Source organism: Mustela nivalis, assembly GCF_964662115.1.
Source record: "Mustela nivalis genome assembly, chromosome: 9".
Lineage (NCBI taxonomy): Eukaryota > Metazoa > Chordata > Mammalia > Carnivora > Mustelidae > Mustela > Mustela nivalis.
Genome location: NC_139028.1, coordinates 108,645,571 through 108,667,914, shown reverse-complemented (window position 1 = coordinate 108,667,914; position 22,344 = coordinate 108,645,571). Strand labels below are relative to the sequence as shown.

General features: G+C 38.3%; 2 protein-coding genes across 2 annotated transcripts in view; one reads left to right on the top strand and one right to left on the bottom strand.

Moving 5' to 3' along the window:
• Positions 1 to 7,485: 7,485 nt before the first annotated feature.
• Positions 7,486 to 8,424, top strand: LOC309872886 (olfactory receptor 5AN1-like; the record flags this gene model as incomplete). The annotated part of the gene is made up of 1 exon (XM_082747853.1): positions 7,486 to 8,424. One exon carries the CDS (start codon positions 7,486 to 7,488, stop codon positions 8,422 to 8,424), a length of 939 nt encoding a protein of 312 aa, XP_082603979.1.
• A 9,311-nt stretch (positions 8,425 to 17,735) lies between these two features.
• Positions 17,736 to 22,344, bottom strand: part of FAM111A (FAM111 trypsin like peptidase A) — a 212,724-nt gene continuing 208,115 nt past the window's right edge. Inside the window, exon 5 of the transcript XR_014316117.1 lies at positions 17,736 to 17,798. The gene's annotated coding sequence lies outside the window, so the exon portion shown is untranslated. The remainder of the gene's footprint in view (positions 17,799 to 22,344) is intronic.

Here is a 22,344-nt window from a genome sequence, read left to right as displayed (position 1 = left end):
TAATTTTATTTATTTACTTGACAGTCATAGATCACAAGTAAGCAGAGAGGCAAGCGGGGTGGGGGGGTTGCTGGTGCCCCACTGAGCAGAGAGCTCGATGCGGGGCTTGATCCCAGGACCCCAAGATCATGGCCTGAACTGAAGGCAGAGCCTTAACCCACTTAGCCATCCCGGTGCCCCTTTGGGAATTTTTTGATCACTGCTTCGATCTCATTACTAGATATTGGTCTATTCACTTTGTCAATTTCTTTCAGTTTCAGTTTTGGAGGTTTATAGATTTCCAGGAATGCATCCATTTCTTCTCGGTTGAATACCTTATAGGCATATAACTGTTGATAATAATTTCTGATGATTGTTTCTATTTCCTTGGCGTTAGTCATGATCTCTCCCCTTTCATTCGTAATTTTATTAATTTGGGTCCTCTCTCTTTTCTTTTGAATTAGTTTGGCCAATGGTTTATCAATCTTATTAATTCTTTCAAAGAGCCACCTTCTAGTTTCATTAATGTATGTTATATCATATCTCTAGTTTCTAATTCATTGATTTCTAATTTTAATTTTTTCCCTTCTCGTTCATGGGGTAGGCTTAATTTGTTACTGTTTTTCCAGTTCCTTAAGGTGTAAAGAGAGTTGTTGTATTTGGGAATTTTCAATTTTTTTGAGGAAGGCTTGGATGGCTATGTATTTCCCCCTTAGGACCGCCTTTGCTCTATCACAGTTTTTCGACTGATGTGTCTTCATTCTCATTGTTTTCCATAAATTGTTTCAGTTATTCTTTGATTTCCTGGTTGATCCAAACATTCCTGAGCAGGATAGTCTTTAGTTTCCAAGTGTTTTTAAAAAAATGGGCAGAAAACATGAACAGACAATTCTCCAAAGACGGCATACAGATGGCTAGCCCACCCATGAAAAAAATGTTCATCATCATTAGCCATCGGGATATTCAAATCAAAATCAAATTGAGATACCAGCTTACTCCAGTTAGAATGGCAAAGATTAACAAGACAGGAAATAATAAATATTAGAGAGGATGTGGAGAAAGGGGAACCCTCTTACACTGTTGGTGGGAATGCAAGTTGGTGCAGCCACTTTGGAAAACAGTGTGCAGATTCCTCAAAAAATTAAAAGGAGAGCTACTCTGAAATTGCAATACTGGGTATTTATCCCAAAGATACAGAGGTAATGAAAAGAAGAATTATATGTACCCCAATACCCTGCACATAGCAGCAATGTCCACAATCACCAAACTGTGAAAAAAGCTGAGATGCACTTCAAGAGATGAATGGATCAAGAAGATGTGGTCCATATACAATGGAATATTACTCAGCCATCAGAAAGGATGAATACCCAATTCTTGTATCAACATGGACGGGACTAGAGAAGATTATGCTGAGTGAAATAAGTCAAGCAGAGAAAGTCAATTATCGTATGGTTTCACTTACTTGTGGAACATAAGGAATAGCATGGAGGACACTAGGAGGATGAAAGGAAAAATGAATTGGGGGAAATTGGAGGAGGAGGTGAACCATGAGAGACTGTGCATTCTGAGAAACAAACTGAGAGTTTTAGAAGGAGGGAGTTGGGGGGAATGGGTCCACCTGGTGGTGGGTATTAAGAAGGACATGTATTGCATGCAGCAGTGGGTGTGGTACATAAACGAATTTTGGAACACTGAGAAAATTAAATTAAATTTTTTAAAAAATTTAAGAGCTTTACTGCAAGTGATTGATCAGAATGGAGTATTATGCCTCCATCAGAAAGGATGAATACCCAACTTCTGTAGCAACATGGACAGGACTGGAAGAGATTATGCTGAGTGAAATAGGTCAAGCAGAGAAAGTCAATTATCATAAGGTTTCACTTATTTTTGGAGCATAACAAATAGCTGGACAAATGGAGGACAAGGGGAGATAGAGGGGAGAAGGGAGTTGAGGGAAATTGGAAGGGGAGGTGAACCATGAGAGACTATGGACTCTGAAAAACCATTTGAGGGTTTTGAAGGGGCAGGGGGGTGGGAAGTTGGGGGAACCAGGTGGTGGGTATTAGAGAGGGCACGGATTGCATGGAGCTCTGGGTGTGGTGCAAAAACAATGAATACTGTTACACTGAAAATAAATTACAAAAAATAAAAAAAAAGAAGAAATGTAACTTCTTTTCACCAAACTGATAGATTATATTGGTGTATTGGGGGATGTTGTGCATGAGAGTTTATGTTTTCAAAATATTTTCATTAGCTCCAACTCACCTTGGATAAAATTGTGGAGAAGTTATATTGGCCACACTTTAGGAGCCCACAGAAATTATTCCAAGTTCAGAAAACATAATTTAAATGAAATAAAATAATTTTAGTTTTGTCTCCAAAAGTGGGCGAAAGCACCATTTGTTCACCATGTATTTGTTCCGTAACACAAATACTCGTATACAAGGTGCTTATCAGTAATAGTGAAACATCCACTAGACCATGCGCTCTATGGAGCTTCATCAGCTCAGAGTGCCTGGTGGTGGTGGCCCAAGAAAAGGGGCATCAGACATTTATACTCCAGCTGACTGGGAGGTAACAGAGTTACACCAGTCAGAAATAAATATAGTCACTGACTAACAATATTTTTGAGTCTCAGCTTAGAGACCATCTGATTTAGAAAATAATTAATGTGAAGAGCTTCCTGATATTTCAGTATTACTTTGCTGTATTTTTCCTTCATAGAGAGGAATGATAATGGGGATGATAGTCGCCAACATTTATTGAGCCCTTACTGTTTTAAGCGTGTTATGTCAATCAGTCCTTGCAGCAACCCTTTGAGTAGGTAAGTACTCTTAGCACTGTTTATAGATGAGGCAACTGAGGCGGTTAATAACTTGATAAGGTTAACGCAGCCAGTAGGTAAAATCTTGGAAATTCTGAAAGTCTGTTTTCTCTGTGATTCTCTCTCCCTTTCATTTCTCTGTCCCTCTCCTTGTCTGTCTTACTCTGCTTACTTTTTTTAAAATTTATTTTTTATTTATTTTCAGTGTAACAGTATTCATTATTTTTGCATCACACCCAGTGCTCCATGCAATCTGTGCCCTCTCTAATACCCACCACCTGGTTCCCTCAACCTCCAACGCCCCGTCCCTTCAAAACCCTCAGATTGTTTTTCAGAGTCCATAGTCTCTCATGGCTCACCTCCCCTTCCAATTTTCCCCAACTCCCTTCTCCCCTCTAACTCCCCATGTTCTCCATGCTATTTGTTATGCTCCACAAATAAGTGAAGCCATATGATAATTAACTCTCTCTGCTTGACTTATTTCACTCAGCATAATCTCTTCCAGTCCCATCCATGTTGATACAAAAGATGGGTATTCATCCCTTTTGATGGAGGCATAATACTCCATAGTGTATATGGATCACATCTTCCTTATCCATTCGTCCGTTGAAGGGCATCTTAGTTCTTTCCACAGTTTGGCGACCGTGGCCATTGCTGCTATAAACATTGAGGTACAGATGGCCCTTCTTTTCACTACATCTGTATCTTTGGGATAAATACCCAGTAGTGCAATGTCAGAGTCATAGGGAAGCTCTACTTTTAATTTCTTGAGGAATCTCCACACTGTTCTCCAAAGAGGCTGCACAAACTTGCATTCCCACCAACAGTGGAAGAGGGTTCCCCTTTCTCCACATCCCCTCCAGACCATGTTGCTTCCTGTCTTGCTAATTTTGGCCGTTCTAACTGGTGTAAGGTGATATCTCAATGTGGTTTTAATTTGAATCTCCCTGATGGCTAGTGATGATGAACATGTTTTTTGTGTCTGATAGCCATTTGTATGTCTTCATTGGAGAAGTGTCTGTTCATATCTTCTGCCCAGTTTTTGATATGATTGTCTGTTTTGTGTGTGTTGAATTTGAGGAGTTCTTTATAGATCCTGGATATCAACCTTTTGTCTGTACTGTCATTTGCAAATATCTTCTCCCATTCCGTGGGTTGCCTCTTTGTTTTTTTGACCGTTTCCTTTGCTGTGCAGAAGCTTTTGATTTTGATGAAGTACCAAAAGTTTATTTTGGCTTATGTTTCCTTTGCCTTTGGAGACATACCTTGAAAGAAGTTCCTTTTGGCTGATATCGAAGAGATTGCTGCCTATGTTCTCCTCTAGGATTTTATTTTTTAAAGCAAAAAAAACCTTTTCTTTCTGGAGGGTAGAATACTTTTTTTTTTTTTTTTTTTACACAAATAAGGTTTTATTAAGCTACCTTTTCCCTACCTTAAACCCATCTCCTTAGATTAAAACCCAAAATCTTTACTGTGGCCTCACAGTCCTTGATGTTCTGTCTCTATTCACTTCCCTTGTTGCCCCTTCCTGACTCTACTCAGGCCTCTGGCCTCCTTGTCTTTCTCCAGCTGAGGGCTTTTACTTGCTGCTCCTGTGTCTGAAAATCCCTGAGCCCCTGGAGAGCAGCCTGGCTTATCGCCCTGGTCTTAATCAGGCTTCTATTTAGTTTTCCTCTGTTCAGAGGCTCTCACCCAGACCACTCCTCTTAGAATAGCTGCCCTTCCTGCACACCCTAACCCTACCATGTCCAATAGGGTAGCTACTCATCAGGTGTGGTTATTTAGATTTAAATTTTTGCACAACTGTTATTGGATAGCACAGATCTAGAACATCTTCATTATCACAGAGTTCTGCTGCTCCAACCTCCTACCCTGCTTGATTTTTATTTGTAGCCTTACCACTACATTAAATCATATATTTATTTGTTTGTTACCTGTCTTGTGACTAGAAAGAAAGCTCCATACCATCAGGGTATTTGTATGTGTTGTTCAGACTCAGCTCCTAGCAACTCCTAGCTGAGTATCTGGGATATAATAGGCATTTAATAAATTCTGCTTGAATGAATGATTGGATCTTTTGGGGGGCCCTTTTTTAATCCCAGAGGAGATAAGAAGAATTGTTGAGGGAAGTTGCTCCCCCCCCCCTGCTTTTCCCAGTCCTCAAAAGACTTTGTGTTAACTCATGCACTTCTGTAAAGGAATTCAATTCCTGGTTTTGTTTCTCTTCAAGTTTTCTTCCCATGATCCATAAGTTCTAGTGAAAGGAGAACTGACCTGCATTCACTCTGAGTGGTTATTGCCACATCCCCAGATGGTTCCTTTCCAACCTGGCAGCCTGTGTTTGATGCCAGGGATCTCATCTGCCAGAATGTCTTTGGTCATTTTGTGGAAGAGAATATCTCATTTTTCTTTAAGAGTAGGAGTTGCATATGACAGAGTTGTAGATGATTATGCCTGATGATGTAGATTGTTTTGATGCTCATAAGGCATCTGGCTTCCCCAAGGGGTGACAGCATCCTGATAGATAGAATCATTTTGTACCCTCTTCAGTAGTAAAGATGAGTGCCCCTTCCCCTGATTTATGCCTTTATATTAAAGGCATTACTACATTGTCTTTTTTATGCATTGTGACTATTTTCCCCTTATAAATTGTATTTCAAAAGTATTTTACTTAAGTGGGTTTTTGTCACATCACCAAGTTTAAAATTGTTATATACTTCTCTTATACTTTCTGTTTTTGCTGTTAGATTTCAGACATTTTTTCCAAGATTATATAAATGCATTTCATGAATTCAAGAATAATAAAAGATCAGTGTTTATACTACTTATTAATTTTTAAATTTTAAATTTTAAGTTTTTTTTTTACTTTTCAATTTCTTAATTATGTGAATGCACATGTAATACTGTTTCCTTTTTTATTGTGTTATGTTAGACACCATAAAATACATCATTAGTTTTGATGCAGTGTTCTTAGATTCATTGTTTATGTACAACACCCAGTGCTCCATGCGATTTGTGTCCTCCTTAATACCCACCACCAGAGTCACCCATTTCCTCCACCCCCTTCCCCTCTAAAACCTCTATGTGTTTCTCAGCATCCACAGTCTTTCTTGTTTCATATACTTTTTAATATTTGAAGTTCATGCCTTTTTAATTACTACTATTTTTTCAAAAATTTCTTAGCTGTCCATATTGATTTACTCTTTCAACTGAAGGAAGGACAGGTGGTTATGGAGCATAGGCCATAGTTGCAATCTACTATGAATCAGTTAATGAACTCTAACATGATGACTGTATCAATAAAACACATGATATATAGCTATGTGGTACTTGGTACTTAAAATTATTTACTTTTCTTCTGCATCAGGGTCCATCATAGTTTGATGCTGGTTGTCAGTTAACCAAGTGTACTCAAACTCAAATAAACTAAATAGAAAATTGTTTATGTGCTTTGTGTTTTCATGAACCTGGGTGGTTTGATTTGCTTCTACATGAGGTCAGAATGTACATCTGCCTAAATGTAATGATTCCTCACTTCCTACAAGGTCAGTGATGCCTCAGGAATTTCCTCAGATTAACCCATACAACTATAGCACTGTTGATGTTCCTATCTATGTGTACAGCTGTCATTCATGATTATCTGTAAGCAATCCATGATAATAATAGCCAACACCTATTGAACTATTACTATGTACAGAATTGTGTGCTGAGCATCTCCATGAATTTTCTTGTAACTATCCTAGTTATCTTATAGTCTAGGGGCTCTTAAATTTATCACTTCGTTTTCAGTAAATCAGTCTTTTGTGTTTAAGCTACTGGGCCAAGCTCATAAAGTGAGAGGGTATCAGACAAAACTCCAAGGTCTGAACCTTTAACGTTCTCAATTTGTACTCATGCTGTTTGTCCAGTAGTAAAGTACCCTAATATTGAAAAAATGTTGGGGTCAATAGTGAACTATACTGCCTTCTCTTTAGTATACTTAGTACAAAGACTTCTCTAAGCATACTTGTTTCATAACTTCATTGGGCCCATATACTGTGCCTTAAGAAAATATTATCAGAGTCATAAGTTATGATATAATTTTCCAGGACAGCTAGAAGATGATACATTAACTGCATCCAAATACAAGCTTGTGAAATTATTGCAAAGATGATAAATAACTTTTCTTAAGGATAAAAGAGGAAATTTCAAAACATTGTCTGGATGGCTATGTGGGCCTGACAGGTTATCTCAGTTTTAATCTAGAGTGATTCTACATATGGTCTTGTAAAGCAGTGGTTATATAATGAATTATCAGAGGTTTTAAAAAAACTTTTAATGAATGATCTCTGTAATAATCACTTCTTTTATATTATTTTAGTTTCTAATTCAAACATATCTCTTTAATTTTCATGAGACTTTTAAAATAATTGAGAACCTAAAGCACTTTTTCTCTTTTTTTAATTTCAATTCTATTAGGCAACATATAATACATCATTATTTTGAAGCACTTCAAAAATCACTCTTCTTAATAATTGGAGATGAAGAGCTGGGTCTTTTCATCAGGACACTGAGACACCGATTCTTTCCCAGCACTCCGTGGAGGTAAAAAATAGCACATACAGGAATTGTAATACTGTCATCTCACCTGAGTCAGCTGTGCATTCTCCTCTCTCTTTCCTGATTTTAGAAGCAGCAAGCCAATGACTGGAGGAGGAAATGTTACACAGATCACCTATTTCATCCTTTTGGGATTCTCTGATTTTCCCAGAATCCTAACAGTGCTCTTTGTTGTATTCCTGCTGATCTACATTTTGACTCTGACTTGGAACCTGTGCCTCATCATCTTAATAAGGATGGACTCTCACCTCCACACACCCATGTACTTCTTCCTCAGTAATCTGTCCTTCATAGATATCTGCTATGTGACCTCTATAGCTCCCAAGATGCTCTCCAACTTTTTCCAAGAGCAGCAGACCATCACCTTTGTGGGTTGTGCTGTCCAGTACTTTGTCTTTGCAACCATGGGACTGAGTGAGTCTTGTCTCATGACAGCCATGGCTTATGACCGATATAGTGCCATTTGCAATCCACTTCTTTATTCATCCATCATGTCACCCACCCTCTGTATTCGGATGGTGCTGGGATCCTATTTGGCTGGACTCTCGGCTTCTATATCCCAGTTGTGTACCATGTTTCAGCTCCACTTTTGTGGGCCTAATGTCATCAAGCACTTCTTCTGTGATATGCCCCAACTGATAATCCTGTCCTGCACTGATACTTTCTTTGTGCAACTGTTGATTGCTATATTAGCAATGCTCTTTGGGATAATAAATGCCCTCATTATCATGATATCCTATGGCTATATTGTTATGTCTATCATGAAGATCACTTCAGCTAAAGGCAGGTCCAAAGCTTTCAACACTTGTGCTTCTCATCTGACAGCTGTTTCCCTCTTCTATACTTCAACTGCCTATGTCTATTTGAGTTCCAGCTCTGGCGGTTCCTCCAGTTTTGACAGATTTGCATCAGTATTCTACACTGTGGTTATTCCGATGTTGAATCCCTTGATTTACAGTCTGAGGAACAAGGAAATCAAAGATGCCTTGAAGAGGTTACAAAAGAAGAGATGGTTCTGCTGAGGTTCTGTCCAGATTTGTCCTTTCAGAAACCTTAACTGCCAGTAACATGCACAGGAATGAACTCTAACAAAATTCATCCTGCCTTTGGGTAAAGAAAGGTTAATTTGACACAGATAATATGCCAAATGGACTGACAGCTGACTTGATCCACGCCAGCACAATACCTTTATGCCCTGGAGGTCATACTTCCACCCTACACGAGGAGAGGCCTCATCGTTTATTAGTAAACTGCATGTGGGGCACCTGGTTGGCTCAGTTGGTTAGGCATCTGTCTTCTGCTCAGGTTAGAATCCCAGTGTTCTGTGATTGAGCTCTGCTGAGCAGGGAGCCTGCATCTTCCTTTCCTTCTATCCCTTGTTCTCCTTGTCTTCTCTCTCTCTCAAATAAATAAATAAAATCTTAAAAATAATCTACAAGTATTTGTAAAATGTTGTTTTAAAAACTTGTAGTTTTTTTACTTTGGAGATTGAGCCTTGTTCAATCTCAGACCCCTGACTGTAAAGGAGTGATATCTCACAGAAGCCCCCAGGAGTGTCGAGACCTTGTATTCCCAAAATTTTGTTGCAGCATAATCCAGACACGAGGGTGATTGAGGTTTGTTCTGTATATCAGACCTTACTGGGAATAAAAAGATAGAGGTGATGTGCCTTTGAATAGAAACATAGCTATACAATTGCCCTTGTTGTGTCTCTTGGGAAGAAGAGTCTGAGCTGGCTAAGGCTTGTCTGAGGCCTCTTTTCAGCTTATCCATCTAGGAAATTTGGTCACATCCCAGTCTTCACCAGCTGTAATCTAAGGAAGCAGGAGGTGATTTGAAGCTTACAAAGGAATGGAATGAAGGATGTGTTTCCTTCAGTACCATTTATTTTATGAGTCTAATGACTTGTTTCTTGCTTCTAGTATTCAGTGGGGATTTCTCTTTTTTTTTTTTCCCACATCTTAATTTAATTTTTTTTCAGTGATCCAGGTTTCATTGTTTATGCACTGCATCCGGTGCTCCATGCAATACATGCCTTCCTTACCCACTAAGGCTCACCCATCACCTCTCCCGCCTCCCTTCCAACACCCTCAGTTTGTTTCTCAGAGTCTAGTCTCTGGTTTCTTCTCCCCCTATGATTTTCCCTGGTTCCCTTTTCCTATCCTTCTCCTGGTATCCTCCATCTTATCAACATGGATGAGACCTGGAGGAGATTATGCTGAGTGGAATAAGTCAAGCAGAGAAAGTCAACTATCACATGGTTTCACATACTTGTGGAGAATAAGGAAAAACATGGAGGACATCAGTGGGGATTTCTGATAGATGATGTTCAAAATCCATATCCCAGCCAATAGCTTTTTCTGACATTGTGGGATTCAAATTTCTCTCTCATTGAGTCAGGAAACTTTACCCTGACATAGCTGGTATTTCACACTCTCAAATCATTTCTAATGTTTCAGACATCTGCTCATGTTTGGTGTGAGGAGACTTGTGTGAAAACTCATTGTAATAATGGTTACTAAGGGGTACATGTGTGGCTCAGTTGGCTAGCTGTCTACTTTCAACTCAGGGTCATGATCTCAGTGTCCTGAGATTGATCTGCTCCGTGTAGAATCTGCTTCTCCTTCTCACTCCATCTGTGCTTTCTCCCTCTCAAAAATACATAAAAATACTAAAAAAAATAGAGTTACCGAAGATTAAATATTGCCAACTAAGAACAAATATGGAAAGCTAGTATACTTCTTTATTATCTTTGTTCAACATTTGATGTCATAGAGATCTATGGTTTTGTATGGGGTGACCTAATTTATGGAGTAGATAGTTAGACTTACACTAATGCTGATATTTTCTGGGAAACCTTAGGAGCCAGAGAGGAAGGAGATCATGTGATAGGCAGGGTTTTTAACTCTGGACAGTTTTTCTGTCTGAAGTAGAACATAATACTTTTGATCCTTGGGATCTGTTTGAAACGTGGAACAAGAAGTGTATCAACACTGACTGTTGATAACCAGGTTCCTCAGACTTGAACCAACTGATATAAAACAGGTGTCATTACAATTACATATAATCCTTGGAGATTCACTGGGTTTCTAATATGTTTTGGGGGGCAGCGTCTTAACTCTGGTAAGTCACATAATTCTTCTATTTAGTTAAGGACTATAATTGAAGAGATATTGGAAGTCTTGCCAAATTTTTCACAAGTTTACAGTTGGACAGAATTAAGAGCAGGAGAATCACTGAACCTCTGAGAGAGAGTATGAAGGCTTATCCCATGTCAAAGAAGTAGTGCAGTATTAATAAAGGATGCGTGCCCTCCTCCCCCACATTGTAGGCACAGGTATGTTCTTTGAAGCATTGTTCTTTTAAAATGTGCAAGAACATATGAGACATCTTTCTAAGAACAATAAGGGCTTAGAAAGCACCTCTTTGAGGAATGTAACACAGTGTTATTGATTATGGTCATTATGCTATGCATTAGAATGCCAGATTTCTTCATCTTTTAGGTGCAAGATTGTATCTTTTCCAAAAACATCTCTCCAATTCCCTTGGCCCCTGGCCCTTTGACAATCATTGTACTGTCTGTTACTAGGAGTTTGGCTTTTTGATTCTTCATATTAGTGGTCTCATACAGTTTTTGTCTTTTTCTCTCTGGCTCATCCCACTTGGTATAATGTCCTCAGGGTGCATCCATGACGTCTCAAACGTCAGGATTTCCTTCACAGTCCTAGTTGAATAATAGTCCACTGTATTGTGTATGAATAACATGTCTTCTTTATCATTCTTTATAATTTCCATATCTTTTTAAAAATTTTTTTATTTTTTATAAACATATATTTTTATCCCCAAGGGTACAAGTCTGTGAATCACCAGGTTTACACACTTCACAGCACTCACCAAAGCACATACCCTCCCCAATGTCCATAATCCCACCCCCTTCTCCCAAACCCCCTCCCCCCAGCAACCCTCAGTTTGTTTTGTGAGATTAAGAGTCACTTATGGTTTGTCTCCCTCCCAATCCCATCTTGTTTCATTTATTCTTCTCCTACCCACTTAAGCCTCCATGTTGCATCACCACTTCCTCATATCAGGGAGATCATATGATAGTTGTCTTTCTCTGCTTGACTTATTTCGCTAAGCATGATACGCTCTAGTTCCATCCATGTTGTTGCAAATGGCAAGATTTCATTTCTTTTGATGGCTGCATAGTATTCCATTGTGTATATATACCACATCTTCTTGATCCATTCATCTGTTGATGGACATCTAGGTTCTTTCCATAGTTTGGCTATTGTGGACATTGCTGCTATAAACATTCGGGTGCATGTGCCCCTTTGGATCACTACATTTGTATCTTTAGGGTAATAAATATTGTGAAAATGTCTATGCTACCTAAAGCAATCTACACATTTAATGCAATTCCTATCAAAGTACCATCCATCTTTTTCAAAGAAATGGAACAAATAATGCTAAAATTTATATGGAACCAGAAAAGACCTCGAATAGCCAAAGGGATATTGAAAAAGAAAGCCAACGTTGGTGGCATCACAATTCCGGACTTCAAGCTCTATTACAAAGCTGTCATCATCAAGACAGCATGGTACTGGCACAAAAACAGACACATAGATCAATGGAACAGAATAGAAAGCCCAGAAATAGACCCTCAAATCTATGGTCAACTAATCTTCGACAAAGCAGGAAAGAATGTCCAATGGAAAAAAGACAGCCTCTTCAATGAATGGTGCTGGGAAAATTGGACAGCCACATGCAGAAAAATGAAATTGGACCATTTCCTTACACCACACACAAAAATAGACTCAAAATGGATGAAGGACCTCAATGTGCGAAAGGAATCCATCAAAATCCTTGAGGAGAACACGGGCAGCAACCCATATCTTTTTTTTTTTTAAAGATTTTATTTATTTATTTGACAGACAGAGATCACAAGTAGGCAGAGAGGCAGGCAGAGAGAGAGAGGAGGAAGCAGGCTCCCCGGGCTGAGCAGAGAGCCCGATGAGGGGCTCGATCCCAGGACCCGGGATCATGACCTGAGCTGAAGGCAGAGGCTTTAACCCACTGAGCCACCCAGGTGCCCCTATAATTTCCATATCTTATCTATTATGAATAATGCTGCAATAAACATGGGAGTGCCGATTATCTTTTTGGTATCTGTTTTTGTTTCTTTTGCATGTATACCCAGAAGTGGGGTTGGTGGATCATATGCTAGTTCTCTAATTTTGGGCAGAACATCCATAATGTTTTTAATACTGGTTGAATGAATTAACATTTTCGCAGAGAGTGTACAAGTATTCTTTCTCTCTCTCTTTTTTTAGATTTAGTGAAAACAAGTATTTTCTTTATTCCACATCCTCACCATCACTTTTTATCTTTTTCTTGATTATAACCATTCTAAGAGCTGTGAGTTGATATCTCATTGTTCTTTTGATTTGTATTTCCCTGATGACTAGTGATATTGGGTACATTCTCATGTACTTCTTGGCCATTTGGGTGTCTTCTAGGAGAAAATATCTATTAATTTTCTCTACTCATTTTTTAGTCAGATTGTTTTGTTTTTGAGTTATAGGAATTCTTTATATATATTAGATATTAACCCCTTTCATGATATATAGTTGGCAAATATTTTTCAAGATATCTTTTAAAGGAATTTTCTCCTATTTTGCAGGTTGATTGATTTTTGCTGATTGATTTTTTTTTTTTTTTTTTTGCTGTGCAGAAGCTTTTAAATTTGATATAGTGCCATTTGTTGCTTTTTGCTTTTGTTGCTTGTGCTTTTGGTATGAGATACAAAATATTATTTTCAAGATCAAGTTCAAGGAGCATGCTCCCTATCTTTTCTTCTAGGAGTATTATGATCTGATGTTCCTGACTTTAATCCATTCAGGGTTAATTTTTGTGAGTGTGAAAGATAGTCATCCAATTTCATTATTGTCATATGGCTATCCAGTTTTTCCAAAACCATTTAATTTATTTATTTATTTGCCAGAGAGAGAGAGAGAGCAAGCGAGTACACACAAGCAGGCAGAAAGGCAGGCAGAGGCAGAGAGAGAAGGAGGCTCCCGCTGAGCAAGGAGCCTGATGCGGGACTCGATCCCAGGACCCCTAGATCATGACATGAGCCGAAGGCAGTGGCTTAACCCAATGAGCCACCCAGGTGCCCCTCCAAACCATTTGTTAAAGAGACTATACTTTCCCTGCTGAGTATTGTTGGTTCCATTGTTAAATATTAGTTGACGTATAGGTGGGAGTTTATTTCTGGACTCTATTGTGTTCTTTTGGTCTATGTGCCTTTTTATGTCAGACCCATACTGTTTTGTTTAGTATAGCTTTGTTGTATACTTTGAAATCAGGAGTGTGATGCCTTTACTTTTGTTCTTTCTTAAGATTACTGTGTCTTAGGTCTTTTGAAGTTTGATGCATATTTTGTTATTTTTTTTTTCTATTCTGGTGAAAATATGTCATTGAAAAAAAAGAAAATATGTCATTGGAATTCTTTTATTTGAATTCATTTATCCCAGGTGTAGTACATCAGTAGTTTCTGATATAAGGTTCAATGAGTCATTAGTTGAGTATATTGCCCAGTGCTCATCATATCACATGTTCTCTTTAATATCCATCACCCAGTTACTCCATCCCCACACCCATCTTCCTTGCCACAACAATCAGCTTGTTTCCTAGAGTCAAGAGTCTTACAGGGTTTTTCTCCCTCTCTGGTTTCTTCACATTCAGTTTTCCCCACCATCCACATTGTGCTCTCTACTATTCCTTGTGTTACACATATGAGTGGAACCATATGACAACTGTGTTTCTCTGACTGACTTATTTCACTTAGCATATGATACCCTCCAGCTCCATACAGGTCAGTGCAGATCTGGGTATTCATCGTTTCTGATGGCTGAGTAGTATTCTACTCTCTCTCTCTCTCTCTCTCTCTATATATATATATATATATATATATATATATATATATATATATATCTCACATCTTCTTTTTCTATTCATCCATTGAAGGACATCTTGGTTCTTTCGACAGTGTGACAATTGTGGACATTGCTGCAATGAACATTGGAATGCCTGTGTTCCTTCTTTTCACTACATCTGTATCTTTGGGGTAAATACCCAGTAGTGAATTGCTGGACTATAGGGTAGCTCTATTTTTAATGTCTTGCAGAATCTCCATAAGGTTTTCCAGAAGGCTGTACCAGCTTACATTCCCACCAGCCATGTTAAGAGGGTTCCCCTTTCTCCATATCCTCCTCAACACTCATTGTTTCCTGTCTTGTTAATTTTATCCATTCTGACTGGTATGAGGTGGTATCTCATTATGGTTTTGATTTCTAATTCCCTGATGCTGAGTGATGTAAAGCATTTTTGCACGTGTCTGTTGGCTGTTTGTATGCCTTATTTGTAGAAAATGGCTGTTCATGTTTCTGCCCATTTCTTGACTGGATTATTTCTTTATTTGGATAATGAGTTTGAGAAATTCTTTACATATCTTGATTATCAGCACTTTATCTGCAATTTCATCTGCAAATATCTTCTCCCATTTCCTGCAGCTTGGTTTTGTTGACTGTTCCTTTGCTCTACAGAAGCTCTTGATCTTGATGAAGTCCCAATAGTTCATTTTTGATTTTGTTTCCCTTGCCTTGACTTTTGGCCCTTGGGATCAGCGAGGGGTGTCCAGCAAGAAAGAGGTTGCTATGGGTGAGGTCAAAGAGGCTGCAGCCAAAGTTAAAAACAGTGCAGACTATGTTCTCCTCTAGGATTTTGATGGATTCCTGTCTCCAATGTATGTCCTTCATCCACTTTGAGTTTATCTTCATGTATGATGTAATAGAATGGTCCAGTTTCATTCTTCTACATTAGCTGTCCAATTTACCAGCACCATTTATTGAAGAGACTGTCTTTTTTCCATTGGATATTCTTTCCTGCTTTGTTAAAGATTAGTTGGCCATAGAACTGAGGGTCCATGTCTGGGTTTTCTATTCTGTTCCATTGATCCAAGTAATTGTTTCTGTGCCAGTACTTTACTGTCCTGATGGTCAGAGCCTTTTAATATAGTTTAGAATCTAGCATTGTCATCTCACCTGCTTTGGTTTTCTTTTTCAACATTCATCTAGATACTTGGGGTCTTTTCTGGTTCTGTACAAATTTTAGGATTATCTGTTCCAGCTCTGTGAAAAATGTTGATAGAATTTTGTTTGGGATTGCATTGAGTGTATAGATTCCTCTGAGTAGCATAGACATTTCTACAATATTTATTCTTCTGATCCATTTGCATGACATGTATTTCCATTTTTCATGTCTTACTCAATTTCTTTCATGAGTGCTCTGTCATTTTTAGAGTATAGATCCTTTACCACTAAACTTACACCTAAAGAAGCTGGAGAGAGGGCAGTAAAAAAGCCCAAATGAAGCAAGAGAAGAGAAATTGTGATATAACACATTAACAAAATGAATGGTAAAAATATGATCGTTCCAAAAGATGCAGAAAAAGCATTTGACGGAATTCCACATGCAGACATGATTAAAAAAAAAAAAAAAAGGCCTGTCAACAAAGTTGGCATAGACAGACTGCATCTCCACATAAGGCCTCATTAAACAATCTCAGTGTTAACATTATACTCAGGGGTGAAAAACTGAATGTGTTCCCTCTAAAATCCGGAGGAGGACAAACATGCTCCCTCTCAGCACATTTATCCCACATAACACTGGAGGTACTATCCAGAGTGATTAGGCAAGAAAAATGAATAAAACGCATTGAAGTAGGAAAAGATGATATAAAATTGTCGCTCTTTGTAGAATACATGATAATGTATATAGAAAACCCTAAAGACTTTACCAAATAGCAGCTAGAACTAATAACAAATTTAGTAAAGTTATAGGACAAAAATCAATACAGAAAAACCTGTGACATTTCAATATGGTAATAATGAACTAGCAGGAGGAAAAAATAAGAAAGCAATCTCATTTACAATTGTGTCAAGTAATATAAAATACTTAGGAGTGAATTTAACCAAGGAAGTGAAAGACCTGTATAAGACAATGATAAAAGAAATTGAAGAAGACACAAATAAATGGAAAGATATGCAGTCTTATGTATTGGAAGAATTAATATTGTTAAAATGTCCATACTTTCCAAAGCCATCTGCAAATTAAATGCAGTTCCAGTAGCATTCTTCATATATTTAGAACAAACAATTCTAAAACTTGTATGGAACCACAAGTGATCCTGAATAGCCAAAGCAATCTTGAGTTGGAACAACAGAGCTGGAAGCATTATACTCCCAGATTTAAATGATACTAACAAGCTATAGCAATCAAAACAGTATGATATTGGCATAAAAACAGATACACTTATCAATGGAATTGAGAGCCCAGAGAAAAAGGTCACACATTTATGGACAATTAGTTTACAACAAAGACCCTAGGGATACAGTGGAAAAGTAAAGTAGTCTCTTCCATAAATGGTGCTGGTAAAACTGGACAGCCTCATGCAAAAAAAGTGGAACTCAACCACTACCTTACACCATACACAAAAATTAATCAAAATGGATAAAATAATTAAATGTAAGTCCTGAAACCATAAAATTCCTAGAAGGAAACATAGGCAGCAAGCTCCTTGACATCAGACTTAGCAGATGTGTTTCTGGATATGATGCCAAAGGCAAGTGAAACAAAAGCAAAAACAAACAAATGAGAATACATCAAATTTAAAAGCTGTGAAGGAAAAACAGTGAAGGAAACCAGCATCAAAATGAAAGGCAACATTTTTTCATGTGTCTGATAGCCATTTGTATGTCTTCATTGGAGAAGTGTCTGTTCATATCTTCTGCCAATTTTAAAAATTTTTTTAAATTTATTTTCAGCATAACAGTATTCATTGTTTTTATACCACACCCAGTGCTCCATGCAATCCGTGCCCTCTATAATACCCACAACCTGGTACCCCAACCTCCCACCTCCGACCCTTTAAAGCCCTCAGATTGTTTTTCAGAGTCCACAGTCTCTCATGGTTCACCTCCCCTTCCAATTTCCCCCAACTCCCTTCTCCTCTGTATCTCCCCATGTCCTCCATGCTATTTGTTATGCTCCACAAACAAGTGAAACCATATGATAATTGACTCTCTCTGCTTGACTTATTTCACTCAGCATAATCTCTTCCAGTCCCGTTTATATGATTGTCTGTTTTGTGTGTGTTGAGTTTGAGGAGTTCTTTATAGATCCTGGGTATCAACCTTTTGTCTGCACTGTCATTTGCAAATATCTTCTCCCATTTTGTGGGTTGCCTCTTTGTTTTCTTGACTGTTTCCTTTGATGTGCAGAAACTTCTGATTTTGATAAAGTCCCAAAAGTTTATTTTCGCTTTTGTTTCCTTTGCCTTTGGAAACATATCTCAAAAGAAGACAAAAGCTTGCTATCCAGGATCTATAATGAACTCCTCAAACTCAACACACACAAAACAGACAATCATATCAAAAAATGGGCAGAAGATATGGACAGACACTTCTCCAATGAAGACATAAAAATGGCTATCAGACACATGAAAAATTTTTCATCATCACTAGCCATCAGGGAGATTCAAATTAAAACCACATTGAGATAATCTTACACCAGTTAGAATGGCCAAAATTAGCAAGACAGGAAACAACGTGTGTTGGAGAGGATGGGGAGAAAGGGGAACCCTCTTCCCCTGTTAGTGGGAATGCAAGATGGTGCAGCCACTTTGGAGAACAGTGTGGAGATATCTCAAGAAATTAAAAATAGAGCTTCCCTATGACCCTGCCATTGCACTCCTGTGTATTTACCCCAAAGATAGAGATGTAGTGAAAAGAAGGGCCATCTGTACCCCAATGTTTATAGCAGCAATGGCCACAGTCACCAAACTGTGGAAAGAACCAAGATGCCCTTCAACGGATGAATGGATAAGGAAGATGTGGTCCATATACACTATGGAGTATTATGCCTCCATCAGAAAGGACGAATACCCAACTTTTGAAGCAACATGGATGGGACTGGAAGAGATTATGCTGAGTGAAATAAGTCAAGCAGAGAGAGTCAATTATCATATGGTTTCACTTATTTGTGGAGCATAACAAGAAGCATGGAGGACATGGGGAGTGAGAGAGAAGGGTGTTGGGGTAAATTGGAAGGGGAGGTGAATCATGAGAGACTATGGACTCTGAAAAACAATCTGAGGGGTTTGAAATGGCAGCGGGGTGGGAAGTCCGGGTACCAGGTTGTGGGTATTATAGAGGGCACGGATTGCATGGAGCACTGGGTGTGGTGAAAAAATAATGATACTGTTATGCTGAAAATAAATAAATGAAAAAAAATTGAAAAAAACAAACCTAAATAGAATTTAAATAAAAACAGAAAGAAAAAAAAAAGTTGCTGTGGCTGATATAGAAGAGATTACTGCCTATGTTCTCCTCTAGGATTCTGATGGATTCCTGTCTCACATTGAGGTCTTTATCCATTTTGAGTTTATCTTTGTGTATGGTGTAAAAGATGGTCGAGTTTAATTCTTCTACATATAGTTGCCCAGTTTTCCCAGCACCATTTACTTTTTTCCACTGTATATTTTTTCCTCTTTCATTGAAGATTATTTGCCCATAGAGTTGAGGGTCCATATCTGGGCTCTCTACTCTGTTCCACTGGTCTATGTGTCTGTTTTTATGCCAGTACCATGCTGTCTTGGTGATCACAGACACATGAAAAAATGTTCATCATCACTAGCCCTCAAAGAGATTCAAATTAAAACCACATTGAGATATCACCTTACACCAGTTAGAATGGCCAAAATTAACAAGACAGGAAACAACATGTGTTGGAGGGGATGTGGAGAAAGGAGAACCCTCTTACATTGTTGGTGGGAATGCAAGTTGGTGCAGCCACTTTGGAGATCAGTGTGGAGATTCCTCAAGAAATTAAAAATAGAACTTCCCTATGACCCTGCCATTGCACTACTGGGTATTTACCCCAAAGATACAGAGGTAGTGAGAAGAACGGCCATCTGTACCCCAATGTTTATAGCAGCAATGGCCACAGTCACCAAACTGTGGAAAGAACCAAGATGCTCTTCAACAGATGAATGGATAAGGAAGATATGGTCCATATACACTATGGAGTATTATGCCTCCATCAGAAAGGACGAATACCCAACTTTTGAAGCAACATGGATGGGACTGGAAGAGATTATGCTGAGTGAAATAAGTCAAGCAGAGAGAGTCAATTATCATATGGTTTCACTTATTTGTGGAGCATAACAAGAAGCATGGAGGACATGGGGAGTGAGAGAGAAGGGTGTTGGGGTAAATTGGAAGGGGAGGTGAATCATGAGAGACTATGGACTCTGAAAAACAATCTGAGGGGTTTGAAATGGCAGCGGGGTGGGAAGTCCGGGTACCAGGTTGTGGGTATTATAGAGGGCACGGATTGCATGGAGCACTGGGTGTGGTGAAAAAATAATGATACTGTTATGCTGAAAATAAATAAATGAAAAAAAATTGAAAAAAACAAACCTAAATAGAATTTAAATAAAAACAGAAAGAAAAAAAAAAGTTGCTGTGGCTGATATAGAAGAGATTACTGCCTATGTTCTCCTCTAGGATTCTGATGGATTCCTGTCTCACATTGAGGTCTTTATCCATTTTGAGTTTATCTTTGTGTATGGTGTAAAAGATGGTCGAGTTTAATTCTTCTACATATAGTTGCCCAGTTTTCCCAGCACCATTTACTTTTTTCCACTGTATATTTTTTCCTCTTTCATTGAAGATTATTTGCCCATAGAGTTGAGGGTCCATATCTGGGCTCTCTACTCTGTTCCACTGGTCTATGTGTCTGTTTTTATGCCAGTACCATGCTGTCTTGGTGATCACAGACACATGAAAAAATGTTCATCATCACTAGCCCTCAAAGAGATTCAAATTAAAACCACATTGAGATATCACCTTACACCAGTTAGAATGGCCAAAATTAACAAGACAGGAAACAACATGTGTTGGAGGGGATGTGGAGAAAGGAGAACCCTCTTACATTGTTGGTGGGAATGCAAGTTGGTGCAGCCACTTTGGAGATCAGTGTGGAGATTCCTCAAGAAATTAAAAATAGAACTTCCCTATGACCCTGCCATTGCACTACTGGGTATTTACCCCAAAGATACAGAGGTAGTGAGAAGAACGGCCATCTGTACCCCAATGTTTATAGCAGCAATGGCCATGGTCGCCAGACTGTGGAAAGAACCAAGATGCCCATCAATGGATGAATGGATAAGGAAGATGTGGTCCATATACACTATGGAGTATTATGCCTCCATCAGAAAGGATGAATACCCAACTTTTGTATCCACATGGATGGGACTGGAAGAGATTATGCTGAGTGAAATAAGTCAAGCAGAGAGAGTCAATTATCATATGGTTTCACTTATTTGTGGAGCATAACAAATAGCATGGAAGACATGGGGAGTTAGAGAGGAGAAGGGAATTGGGGTAAATTGGAAGGGGAGGTGAATCATGAGAGACTATGGACTCTGAAAAACAATCTGAGGGGTTTGAAGTAGTAGGGGGTGGGAGGTTGGGGTACCAGGTGGTGGGTATTAGAGAGGGCACGGATTGCATGGAGCACTGGGTGTGATGAAAAAATAATGAATACTGTTATGCTGAAAATAAATATATTAATAAAAAAAGAAAAAAATATTTCCATGTGACAATATGCATGGACCCTAAAGATATTATGCAATGTGAAATAAGACAGATGGAAAAATACAATTATTACATCATTTCCTTCATATTTGGAATCTAAAGACACAAGATAAACTAGCAAGAATAATAATACAAAAATAAACTCATAGATACAGAGAACAACTGATGGTTATCAGAGAGGAAGGAGGTTGCAGACTGGGTAAAATGGTGAAGGGGGTTGATTATATGGTGATGACTGGTAACTAGATTTTGGTGGTGATCACTTTGTAGTGTATATAGATGTTGCTTATAATGTACACCTGAAACTTCTATAATGTCATCAATTTCTTGGCAGAACAGACGTGGATCATACTGCTAAGTGTTTTCCCAGAGAATCTGTAAGGCCTCACATAGATAGCTTCACAAAATATGAAGTGTGTCATGGTGTTTTTAGAGTATAGAAACTGAGTCCCTGATCTGAGCTTCCTAGGGATTCTAGGACCTTAAGTTGATCAGGAGCAGAGGATCCAGGAGACTTGGGAGTTCCAACTAAGAGAATTTCAAGAAACTTTTAAAAAGTTTTAAAAAGAGATTTAAAACTTTTAAAAAGTTTTAAAAAGAGATTTTTTTCTGTTCAAGAGTTTATGGACTAATTTCATACATGCTACATTAATATTTATACAGTACTTTATACTTCACATAGTTACATCACTTGGATTTGATTTTTTTCTGTTACCATATAAAGATGACAGGTGAAAAATTATATTGCTGATATTACAGATAGATACTTTGGGCACAGAGAGGTCTGCTACATTCTTCCCACTGTCACAAGAACTCATTTGAATCTCACAGACTGTGATTTATGGAACATACATGATTCTTTCGGACCAGAACTTGTTCTCTGTTGTGTGGCCATGGTGCTCACGTTCTGTATTTTTGGTGTTATACCTTAAAACTACTTTAGGACCTGCTCAGTTTAAGGATTAAATTTTTCCAGTTCTTAGGAGAGATATATAACTAGTAACCTATCAGCAAGAGTTAAATAATTCATTCCCACCCACCCCTTTCTTCCTAAAGTGATAATTGTTGAAGTAGATCAAACCAAAAATGAGACCTTACCTAAAACATCTCTGTATTCCTAATAACTGGCAGGGTCACTGACTTTCATTTTCAAAACTTTAGAAACAAGCAAGCAAAAATGTTTGTGGGAATGATATTAAGTGATATTTTTAGTGAAGGATCAGT